This window comes from Aulonocara sp. 'chitande type north' Nkhata Bay, linkage group LG15, assembly GCF_057382095.1.
Source record: "Aulonocara sp. 'chitande type north' Nkhata Bay isolate Kocher_YH1m ecotype deep benthic linkage group LG15, A_spYH_male_GT1.1, whole genome shotgun sequence".
In the NCBI taxonomy this organism is placed as follows: domain Eukaryota; kingdom Metazoa; phylum Chordata; class Actinopteri; order Cichliformes; family Cichlidae; genus Aulonocara; species Aulonocara sp. 'chitande type north' Nkhata Bay.
In genome coordinates, this window is record NC_141358.1 from 32,478,479 (window position 1) to 32,490,968 (window position 12,490).

General features: G+C 40.5%; 1 protein-coding gene across 4 annotated transcripts in view; it reads left to right on the forward strand.

Annotated features, from left to right (window-relative positions):
• epha7 (eph receptor A7) overlaps nt 1-4,312 on the forward strand; it is an 86,795-nt gene extending 82,483 nt beyond the window's left edge. For all 4 annotated transcript variants that reach the window (XM_086262916.1, XM_086262917.1, XM_086262918.1 and 1 more), the window contains exon 17: nt 359-4,312. In XM_086262916.1, the coding sequence (XP_086119042.1) occupies nt 359-473 (115 nt within the window). In that variant the 3' untranslated portion in view covers nt 474-4,312. The remainder of the gene's footprint in view (nt 1-358) is intronic.
• The last annotated feature ends 8,178 nt before the right edge of the window (nt 4,313-12,490 follow it).

The following is a 12,490-nucleotide window of genomic DNA, read 5'->3' on the forward strand; positions in this document are numbered from 1 at the left end:
TTTGAGTTTCTGTAACCCACCATAAAGTGGCTAATACTAGCTTTTATTTCACCAAGAAAAAACAGTTCTTTTTCTGAACCACATTGTCTTGGGAATAAGCCTATTTTTTTGTTTCCATATTGTTTACCTGTGATCTTGATAAACTCATTACCAAGTATATTTCGATAAAAAGAGCTCCAAACTTCCCAAAGGGGAAAAAAAAAGACTACTTTAGATTATGGGTTTTGCTATCTCACCTTGTGAAAATTCATTATTAAGATTCATAAACAAGCCTGCTGTGTTTAGCTGTATACTCACAATAATGGAAAAGCTGAGGCTGTGATGGTGCACTGACTCATAATGTTGTCCTCTTTTTCAGGGATGTGATGAGCTTGGGGATCACTCTGGTGGGCCATCAGAAAAAGATCATGAGCAGCATACAGACTATGAGAGCCCAGATGCTGCACCTCCACGGCACAGGTGTCCAGGTGTGACGATCTCTGACAGGCTGCCTTCGGAGAGGGCGAGAACAAAACTTGACTTGGGACATAAATGGAATAATTGTCAAAGCAAACAGACGTATGATGTCTGACTCTTCTGGCTGTGCCTGGAGTGAAATCATTCCTTTGTTTCTCAGTGAATGATTGTGGTCCGCCTCTTTAAAGGGCACTAAAGAGAGGAAAAGGGCAAAAAACGGCAACAAAAAAGAAACTACCTGGATGAGACAAATGTATTTTTCCCTTCTTTTTGTAGAAGCGCGTACAAACTAAACCACATATCAAACAGCGCATTGGAAAGGAGTTTGCCGCTTATATTTCTCTTTATGTGCACACGTTGTCTAAGGATTTCCTTTATACGAACTACAACACCTTGAAGCGGTTTTAGTTGTTTGTTTTTTTTTCGTTTTTCTTTGTGTCTGCCACGATGACACGTTTTGGCACATATAAAAGTTCTTTTTCCTCTCCTCTTTGGATGTGACAACAGGGTAACTCTTTTATCCAAACAGAGACAGAACTTTTTAGGTGCAGATTTCAAAGTACTTTTTGTACTGGACTGTTTGCAATGACTTTTGTTTTCCTTCATGTGCTGTTGAAGTGAAAATATTATCCTCACACGCTTGTTTTGCAGCCTGTTGGAGTGGGTTCTTGACCTGGTTTCAAATTTTCAGCATTTTTTAGCAAACAATTTTCTGATGAGTGCAGCACAGATGGAGATGCAGGAAGCAAACTGTTCTTTAAATCACCAGAATTTTTTTCTATCAGAGTAGCAATATCCTTCATCTATCCTTCCCTTAGTGTTCACTATGGGATACACTTGGTTGTTGAGTAGAATGTGTCAGCACGTTTGAAAGATTGTATTGGAGTTGCAGCTGTGCTTTGCCATCATTTTGCCTAAAATGTTTTACATAGTGGTTGTTTTGAAGAATTGTTTAGCTGCGAGTGCGTTCAAGAATTGACGAGACGTAATACTGCCTTAAAATGTGTTTAAGTATTGCCACTATTTTAGGCACTTCAATGGCATTGCTTTCTGTGGCTCATTTCAGTGTTGTACTACTTCCTTTTTTTGTGTGTTTGTTTTTAGCATGATGTCTTTTTATCTTGAACTTGTGTGCACAGACTCTGTTTTATGCCACAAGTGACACAGTCAGTGAGAAAGAGTTGGACTAAAAAGAGCAATAATTACCAGGTAGAAATTGTCCTCGACTGGGACTTTTTAAGGTGCTAGATGACATAGAAAGCATGGGTGTGCTATTCTGAGACAAAACCTTTGGAAAGATTCAGTCACTGCTGCAAAAGGAAACAAATGTACCTCTTTGACCTGAAATGGTTTGGAAAAAATACCATGCCAACTCATCAAATGAAATAATCATGTTGTATTTTGCCGCTATGATATGTTAAACATGTGATGAGACTCTAACGTGGCATGAAAATGTTGAATTGAGTGACTGCAGAGATAAAACACTTAAATGGTGCCAATTAGCCATGCTGACATCATTTTCTAACAAAAAAAAAAAAAAAAAAAATCAACAAGCCCCTTCAGGGTCTAGGTATGAAAATGCCAGACCAAACCATGGAGCTCCTCTCAGACACGGACTGTGTTGTTAAATCCCTCCGTCCCGGCTCTGCAGGCAGCCATGCAGCCTCCTTGTTTATTCATGCGTCTTTGCAGCTCATCACTCACAGGAGCAGATGTGACAGAACATGCATTAAAGTGTTTCTTAAGATTCCTCTTCTTTTCTTCCATATGGCTTTCTATGGAGAACAGAGAAGAGGGGGCTGTGCAGAGGATGTGCTAAAAGCCAATCAACCTATTTGGTGCCATCTGTCTCCACTTCAAAAACAAACAAACAAACAAAAAAGACTCCCAAAAAAAGGAAAAGTTTCAATGTTGAATTTGTTTTACTGCACTGTCCTTTGATACGAAAATGTAGGTATTCAGCTGTCACATAAAGGGAAGTGGTGTTCTTCTCTCACTGCTGCTGCGACCTTAAACATAACTCTGTGTTTTCAAAGCTTTACTTATTTTCTCACCATAGAAAAAAGTACAACCAAATCAGGAATCAACCTGGAGCTCGCTAACAGCCAGTAAAACCAACTGAAGCTTTCTTCATTTTTTCCTCTGTCATCTTTGAAATGTCCACAGTGGGCCACAAGCACTAAAAAAGGGTTCTTTTTTTACCTTTTGTCCACCCTAAGCCTGTGACTGAAATTGGTTCAAAAATCTAGAAAAGACAACAAAAAAGGCCTCCACAGACATTATTGAATCCTGAGCCTCACCAAAAAAGGCTAAGATATAGTCTTGACAATGGACAACACACAGGGTTTAGAACTTCAGCTTCTGTAATCAATTAAGTCATTTCAAAGTCACATTTTTTCTGTACTTTCTCAACCGTTTGCTGTATTGCCACCTGTTAGTTTGACATATTTAAACCATGCTTGTGTGGATGAAAAATTCCTTCTCAGTTTGAAAAACATGCAGTTTTGTCCTAAAATGAACAACGTCATCTGGCTTAGTGTGGATGCACTGTTTAAATCCATTTTCACAGTGGGATTCATCTTGGGATGAGACGCCCAAAATTAGCCCTGACCAGCCCATTATGTCATACACAACCTCCCTTTATCCATACAGCAGACCTCAGCAATTGGGCCTTTGAATTGAATACTGGCATAAAGTCATTCAGTCAGCACAAAACTCCCCAGTTCACAGGCAGCGCTCTGTCTCTCACCATCAACTCCCTACACCCTGCTCTGATTTTCAAAGCAGACCCCTGGAGAAGGCCCCTCACACCTACTGTAGGATGCCTCTGTCCCTCTTTTCTTTCTGTTCTGGGAAGACAGCAGTTTGAGCCAAACTGAGATTAAGGCCAGGATGCAATCAATACAATGTTTCAACTTGAATCATGCTGAACTTCAGGTTGCTCAACTCTGGAAAAAACAGGAGAAAAAAAGTTTAGTTGTGACTCTGTTTCATGGAGAAAAAAAAAGTTTAAATGAAAAAAGGCAAAAAATAAAATAAAATAAAAGGAACCTGCAGGGTATAGAGTGCTGGCTGAAATTTAGGAGTAGCAGATAGAATACAAACATATTTTTTAAATCTTGTGGTTCAGCAGTTGGAAATTTGTTTCTCCACTTTGGCAAGGTGGTGGATGCTTCCAAAGAGTGCAGCACTGTCAACTGTTTGAGAAAGAGCTGGGGTTTGAGGACATCTTTGTATATGGTCTAATTGTAAAACTTGTACATTTTATTTATATTGATTTTCTTTGGGTTTTTTTTTTTTTGTTTTTTTTTTTTTTACTTTTTACACATATTACTCAGTAGAGAGCTCTGGATACATTGAAAATGCACTATATTTTTCTATTTCACAGATGAACTATTGTCACCCACAAGATTTCAGTTGTACATATTTTGTTCATTTAGGACCAAAGACAGCTAATAGGATTCCCATCTTTCCTTTGACTGTTTTGATTTTGCCTTCTAGTTTATTGTACAGTAATATAAATGTTGATTCATTATTTATTTTTCTGTGATCAGAGTACTGAGAATATTCACTGGTCAAAAGTATTTTCCCCAAAAGCAGAACTGTAAGATCATTTAATTAGACAGTTTCTTGTTACATAGACAATTCTTTTTGCTTTGTAACCTTTGTAATAGACTGTACATATATTTTTGGAAATATAATACAATCTATATAATTTTCAAGTCTCCTTTGCAGTGTTTTTTTTTTCTTTATACGCCGTTTATCCTATCCTGTGTTATGTTTTTTTTGCCATTTTTAGTTGTGGACACAGGTATTCAACATCATTGCCCATATGGAAAAGATATATATAAATCTTATAAATTTTGTATCTGTCTTTTGTGAAACTTGTATGAAAAGCATATAAGAGTGAAAACAGATATAAGATCCCTTGAAAAATTATATAATAAAACTTGTATGTTTTGGATACTTACTAAAACAATGTATGAAAGTAATGAGAAAGTGGCCACTTTCATGAGTAATCACATAAGTTTTTACTATTTCTTTTCCATATGGGTGTTCTCTGTTGAGTCTTTATTTGATTGGAAACACCAGGGCCCTATTTCAGGAAGCCGGTTTAGAAAACTCAGAGTGAAAAACGATACTCAGGGTTGAGTAACCCCGAACTGTCCAACTCGGAATATTCGGTTTCAGAAAGGCTGATAACAATTAGTTCAATCAACGCGGAGTTGCTTTAACCCCAAGTTAAGCGCACGCACGAGGATACATAAAGCCCTGATTAGTGGAGCACAGATTAAGCGAGTCACCATGGAGACGGAGGGAAAGAAGGCGCGGTCAATGTATTTTACAGCGCTTGAGGCCGAAATTCTGATGGCAGTATATGCCGATAACATGCAAATTTTGCAGAAAAAAAAGTAACACAGCCTCAGTTGCAAAAGAAAGGGAGCATGCATGGCAAAACATAGCCGACAGAGTCAATGCGTGAGTGTTAATTTAAACATTGATCTAGGGATTTCCACCCATTTAACACGTTATTTTATTATATTTTATTTTATTTTTTATTTCATACATTTTATTTTGTGATGTGATGTGAGCGCAGGTGCAACCCAACAGGCCCCAAACGTTCCTGGCAGCAAGTAAAAATGAAATATAAAAATATAGTCCAAACAGGTAAGGTGTAATTGTATTATGAGCCATAGTGCTTGGTCTGTTTGTCCGATGTAAATCAATTGCAGTTAGAGGCTACATTAATTTTCTTTCTGTAAGCACTTATTGAAATTATCTGAGCATTACAAGTACATATTTGCTTACTCTGTATGCTCAAATGTGACCCGTTATGGCCACTAGAAAAAAAGCGGAGGCCCGAAAAACAGGTGGGGGTCCTCCACCACCACCACTCACAGAGCCTGGCCACTTGGCTTCCACATTTGTGATAATGTTGGCAGCATCACATATGATCTTCACAGTGCAGAGAACACAAATTAGCATCCATTACTAATAATGAAATAATTTGTTAGTTTGAAATGCTACAGGGAACTATGTACCTGCACATTAATGCTGTGGAAAGACTTCCTGTTCACAGTCTCCTTCATTTACTGAAGGAGCAATGATTGGAATGTGAGTGCCATCTATACAGCCAATCACGCCTGGGAACCGTGAGAATAAATGTAAAATTTAAGTAGTAGTTCAAATATCACCACATCATGAATTAAGTTTTGTTCATCCTGCTACCTGCAATTTTGTGGCATCCCTCTTTGATAAATCTTGTGGGTCTATGACCGGGGAACACCACAAACGAGTACAGGAGACGTTTCAGTGCAACTGTAACATTCCTGACTGCCCGACAGACGGTAGCCTTGGAAACGTGCTCAGCGTCACCAATATTATACAGAAAGCTCCCGTTTGCAAAAAACCGAAGTGCGATACAAATAATATGTACAGAACTGAGAGGATGTCCACGATGTGTCACATGAGCAATATTAGGCCTGAGGATGTTATTCAAATAAATTGTAGATTGTGCTGAAAAACGGTAACGTTCACACAGGAAATCATCAGGAAATGATAAAATGTCCAAACGCGCTCTAATCACTCTCTCCCGGCGGAGAGCTCTGTGGAGAATTTGGGCTTCAACATCTACTGGCTCTTCAAGGAAGGGACACGCCATGTCTGACACTTCCTACAGTCAGGTTTCTGACAAAGAGGCGGAGAACGTCAGGGTTAGTTGAAGTAAACCTGCTAGGGGGCAGGTTAGCTTCACGGAGTGTGTCGCCATAGTAACTCACTCAGAATTAATCTAAACTCGCTTTGTGAAACCGAAAACCCAGAGTTTTCGTTAACTCAGGGTATACTTACTCAGAGTTTGCACTAAACCGGCTTCCTGAAATAGGGCCCAGGCATTTGTAGTCTTGTTTTACTTAAAGAACAAGGATCTCATCTTAAAGTGGCTTTGTGCAGCTCTTCTCTTTGTACTCTGGCTAAGACAGTGTTTTTTAGTTCTTCCTTCAAACTTCCAGTCACAAACTTCTCCTCCAAAGCCACAGCTGTTAGCCTGAAATGACAATATTAGGGATATCTCCTGTCATGGGTATACACAGAGAGAGTATAACAAAATGAAAGAAAACTATTTCAATCTCCTCTGTGATTTTACAGACCACTCAAGATTTCATTGACGTTTGAACAACATCAAGAGACAACAGTCAATGACCCCAGTAAAGTTTGAACCCAGAACCTCTTTACTATTAGTCTATAGTGCTAACCTCTACGCCATCATATTGACCATAGGGAGCCTTTAAAAAAAGTGTAAAGCTAATATTTAATCTAGTAATAAAAAAAAAGTATGTATTTTGGCTCTGAAAATGTCACATGGTTCCTGCACTTGCAGTTTCCAAGGATCAAAAATGATGGGAACAAATTTTCAAAAGATATTGTTCAAAAAGATCTACTGATTTTTAGGGGTTCGGGTGGGGGGCACTAACGAATTTTCCACGGAATATATAGAAAGACTTCTCTGAACTTTTTGAAAAGTTATATTTGTCAATATGAAATTAAGTGCAACAGGTATTGAACCTTCCCAGTCCTGCTTCAGAATTACATTCCCACACAGGTCTTGTCCAGCACACTACACGCTGAGTCTAAACACAAACTTTTTCCTTCTCTGATTTTGCTAAAAAGGCCAGAGGGTACAGCTGGTTACAGGCCTTGAAAAGTGTGTTATTGCAACCTTTCTGACAGACGCATCAGTTTTCCAAAACTCTGGATCCATCCAAAGCTATTTTTTTGATAATTCTCACTATAATATCTGTGCATATTTCTCTTTGAAGTAGGACAAAGGTAAGGGTATCATTATGAAATATCTTGTGTTCAGGTTCAACTAGTCTACATTTCCTAATATTAGTTCAGAAAACTAAATATTCCGTTACAAAAAAAGTTTGTGGTAGTTGCATATAAACCATGGTTACAGATGATCATCCAAAATTCCATCCTTCCAGAGTCTTTCTGCTCCCATGCCACCAACAACCAAATAAAAAAAATAAAATAAAAAATAAAAATCTATAAAACACGGTTTAATTATAAAAACTCACAAAGAAAGCATAATATAACACTCTCAACTGCACATACAAGCAAATCAGTTAAATTTGGGACAATAGGTCGGTCTGTCTCAGTAACAAGTTTAATAACTGTATTTAGTATTTATTTATTTATTGTCATTGTCAAGAACAATGAAATTGCGTTTGGGGCTTCCATACAACCCAAAAAAAAGAAGAAAATAATAAATACCCCTTAAAACCCAAGTGTACATATTTAACCCAGTGTGACTCCAATGCAATAAGACAATCCTTAGCAATAATGTTCGTAGAAATTCAGACAAAGACCTGAGAAACATGACAAAATACAACAATGCAACCCATTCAATATTATTGTACTGTGAGATATGATATCAGATATGATAGTTATCTATTTAAGAAAGAGGGGGGGGGGGGGGCAGGAGGGGGAAGAGAATAAAGATATGATGCACCAATGCAGACCAGTTCATTACTATTAAGAAGTTGGATATGGTTATTGTCCGTGAGAGGGGGGCAGAGAGTTCAGGAGCCTGACAGCCTGTGGATACAGGCTGTTGGCCAGTCTGGATGTTCTGGCCTGTATAGACCTGTACCTTCTCCCTGAGGGCAGCAGATGGAAAAGGTGGCGCGCAGGGTGATGTTGGTCCCGCAGGATACTGTGCACCCTCCTCAGACAGCGAGTGGGGAAGATATTACTGATCTCTGGCAGACTTGTTCCAATAATTCTGCCAGCTTCCTTCACCACCCGCTGGAGTGCTTGCTGATCGGCCTTGGTGCAGCTGGGGAACCACACTAGAAATCCATACGTCAGAACGCTGCTGATGGCACAGTTGTAGAAGTTCAACATCAGAGATCTGGGAATGTGTGCGCTCCGCAGTCTCCTCAGGTAGTAGAGGCGCTGTTGGGCCTTCCGTACAACTGAGGTGATATGGTTGCCCCAGGACAGGTCCTCGGTCACAGTTACCCCCAAGAATTTAAAACTGCTCACCCTCTCCACCGCCTCACTGCCAATGAAGAGAGGCAGATGGTTGTTATGACCCCTCTTCCGGAAATCTACAATGATCTCCTTGGTCTTTTTGGTGTTTAAGACCAAGTTATTGTCGTGGCACCATGACTCTAGTTGTTGCACCTCTGTCCTATAGTTTGTCTCATCATTGTTGGAAATAAGTCCGAGCACTGTAGTGTCATCTGCAAACTTAACAACTGATCAGCATTATGGTTTAGTTTGCCTCGCCTGGTTAGAGGAGGATGAATATATTACTTTAAATGAATCAACACCCTCTATCAGAATACTCGAAGCACATGCCAAGGAGTTCCTGCAATCTTACTCTCTAGCTTGTCAATTAAAGAAAGACCTAGTGTCATGGATCGTTGTGCGGCAGGCAGGAGTTGGACCCAAAATGCAGGACTCACAGACTCAGGGGGTGAACTCAAAATCACGGCTTTATTTGCTGGCAGGGAAAAAACATACAAACTAAACTAAACTAGGGAAACAACAAACTAAAACTCACAGGGAGATCCACACAGCATGAGGGATGACACGACACTGACTCAGAGAAACACAGAGTTTAAATACACTGGGAAGTAACGAGGGGAATGAGACACAGAAGGAGAGCACAGCTGGGGGAAATCAGAACTGACGAGACAGGGGAGCTAAGCTGCACACACTAACATAAGACAAAGACTTTCACAATAAGACAGGAAACAAGAATTACTAAACAAGATGCAGACATGAAACTGAGAGACAGACTAGACACTGAACAGAACTGCAATACACATGAGAACCCAAAACCTAAGAACTAATCCCTCACCAAGAATAACAGAAACAGATCTATAATGATAATAATAAACAAAGCACCAGAACATCAGAAAACAATCCATAATGCAAAAATAAACCAAAACATAATAAACTCAAAAAACTGGGTCCAACGGACCCAGAACCGTGACACCTAGACTGACTTTTAATTCACTTGAAAACTTTTTGTATTTGTGTTTCTTTCTCTAATAATAGAGTATCTTTACCCAACACTATAAAATGCTTTGACAAGATTGTTCCTATGAATTGGTCCTATTTAACTGAATTTAATTAAATTGAATCAAATCAAGCTGAAATCAAACATTACAGTATCTGACATGGGCCACTTGAAGTCATAGTTTAATAAACTAGTTCCCTCCTTTTATCATTAATGCTTGTTGGCACATGCAAAATAGTCAGTCATATATCAATAGAAATCCCTGAATATCATAGATGGATAGATGCAGTAACACTGTAGCCCATTGTTGTGATCATCACAATTGCGGGACTTCTCAAATAAACAAAGGGGAAGCTTCTCTATGCATGTTCTGTGGTTCATGTGCCCACTACCATCTCCTTTGCACATTCTCATCCAGTTTTATGCTAGATAGTAGGGGTGCAACAATACACAAAATTCACGGTTCGGTTCGATACTTTGGTGTCACGGTTCGATATTTTTTCGATACAAAAAAAATGTTCATGCCTTTTTAATTTGTCATTTATTAAATTTTCACGGCACATTCTTCTCCGGTCAATTCCGCTGAGAGTAAATCTAATGTCCCGCTCTACTGTACAAGACAATGGTTACCTGGAGGGATGTACCAATGTGATAGGGGTGCTGCGGAATAGTCCAAGTGGTAGCAGCTTTAATTTCCCGCTCAACCATAAATCGATGGTTTTTCAACGTGATTGTTGTCACCTTGTCAACTATAAATAGATCAACAATCAACGATGACAGAACAACAGTGAATCAATGTTATTTCAATGTCAGTGTAAGGTTTCATCAGTATTTCAATGTTGTTTCAATATTGGTTTTGTGTTGACATTTCAATCCTGACGATTCTGATGGTTCAGATGGAAAATCAACATCTGTTCAATGTCTCCTTGCTATCTGGGTCCGCACCACATCTCTGTGCGTTCATCATTTGTTTGAAGCCAGCTCACCTCCTGCAACTACTTTTCCGAGAATACGTGCTTCTTTTGTGGTTCGGACTCCTTCTGACATTTCTTTGGAGGTGGAGGAACATCACAGTAATTGCTTAAAGGAGCTTGCTTCTTCGACATCTTTAAGAGTTCTAAATAAATGTCTGTCCTCCTCCTGAAAATCTTATGTATGCAAACACGCGTTGCAACTTCATATCTTGTGCCCGTTTTTTATTTTGACAGCGAATGCGCACCTGCGGACCACTTATGTGCAGCCCTGGTTATTTCGCTTGTCATATTGCAGCCACAGAAATTCTTTTGTCCATGAAACCATAAAGCTGCACTTTCTTTTTGCCTTATAGTCTGATTTGTCATAACTTTTCCGTTTTGTGGTAAGTTTTTCTTTGGCTGTCACTTCTTCACCCTGACCTGTCTTATTTGGCTCAGCAGAACTAAAATATTGTGGCGAGCTCAGACAAGGAGGAGACGGAGGTATCGTTTGGTCTTGCTTCCCGTGAGCTAGCCAGGGAGCACAGCCGTTTATTGACATCTGCAGAAGAACACTGCCGCTAGCTAACTGCTCAGCGCGGCAACAGCACAGCAACAACAACAACAACAACACCACCACACAGGGCGCCCTCTGACCCCGGAAGGACACACCGTCGCAGCGAGAGGGTGTCACCCGTCACTATGGCAACATAAACAAAACATAACTGTACAAACAGAACCCCGAACAGCCCTGACCCGCTACATAGCCCCCACCTAAGGGGTCAGTCGTCCCCGACGACCCCATTACCCCACACAAAGTCCTGCAAATGTCCAGGTGCCTTCTTTTGGCGCACCGGCCGGTCACGACCGGCGGGGTAAAAGTCACTCGGGTCAGAACATGGGGTGCCACCATCATCCCACTTCTGACACCAATGTGGCGAGCTCAGACAAGGAGGAGACGGAGGTATCGTTTGGTCTTGCTTCCCGTGAGCTAGCCAGGGAGCACAGCCGTTTATTGACATCTGCAGAAGAACACTGCCGCTAGCTAACTGCTCAGCGCGGCAACAGCACAGCAACAACAACAACACCACACAGGGCGCCCTCTGACCCCGGAAGGACACACCGTCGCAGCGAGAGGGCGTCACCCGTCACTATGGCAACATAAACAAAACATAACTGTACAAACAGAACCCCGAACAGCCCTGATCCGCTACAATATATATCGTGCTGCTTTTACACACGCACTCACATAATGCTCAGCGATTCTCTGCACGATCAACCTCTCACATGTTTACGCTTGCTGCGGGAGATTTCACTTGTCATGTTTGCATAGTAAGCTAACGATTGATAAGACAACGTCAGAGGAATTGGTGCGCAAATTATCATCACTCACCAATCAGTGCTGTCGCTCTCTATACACAGTTCCCGCGATTGCAAAGTGAAAGCAAAAAAACAAGCGCAAATTCAAACGCGATTTCAATATGTCACATATTGGCAGTGGCTCACCGATGCCAATGACATAATTACCCAGCTACATTTCTGAAAGAATGCAAAAGCATTGACATAGATTTTTCCTTCCTACAATAGCCCGACGGGCAGGGTAGCCCGTCTGAAAAAAATCGCTAGCCCCAGGACGTCGGGCTAGCGATTTTGCGAGCCCTGTATCTGATTGAGGAATCACTCATCTTTGGAAAAGAGAGTTTATTACAGAGAAATGCCTCTTTCCAAAATAAAAGCTATACTATCCGCTTCTTCTGGGCTATATTCTCAGCAGCATAAGGAGAATCATGTGCTAACAGCTGTCTAAATGACTCGGCTAAAGTTAGTAGCATGCTTGTTGTTTTTGTCTTTGCACTAGGATGATGTAAATGTGCAGTCATATTCGTTGTGTTCCCACTAGTGCTTTCAGGTTAATCTCGTTGAAATGACCTTAACGCCACAACACGGCAAATCTCCGTTAACGAGCTACCGCCGATCGCCCTGTGCATGGGGCTAGACGGCCAACACGTTAACGAGCTAACTGCGCTAACACACTAGTTCCCACCTA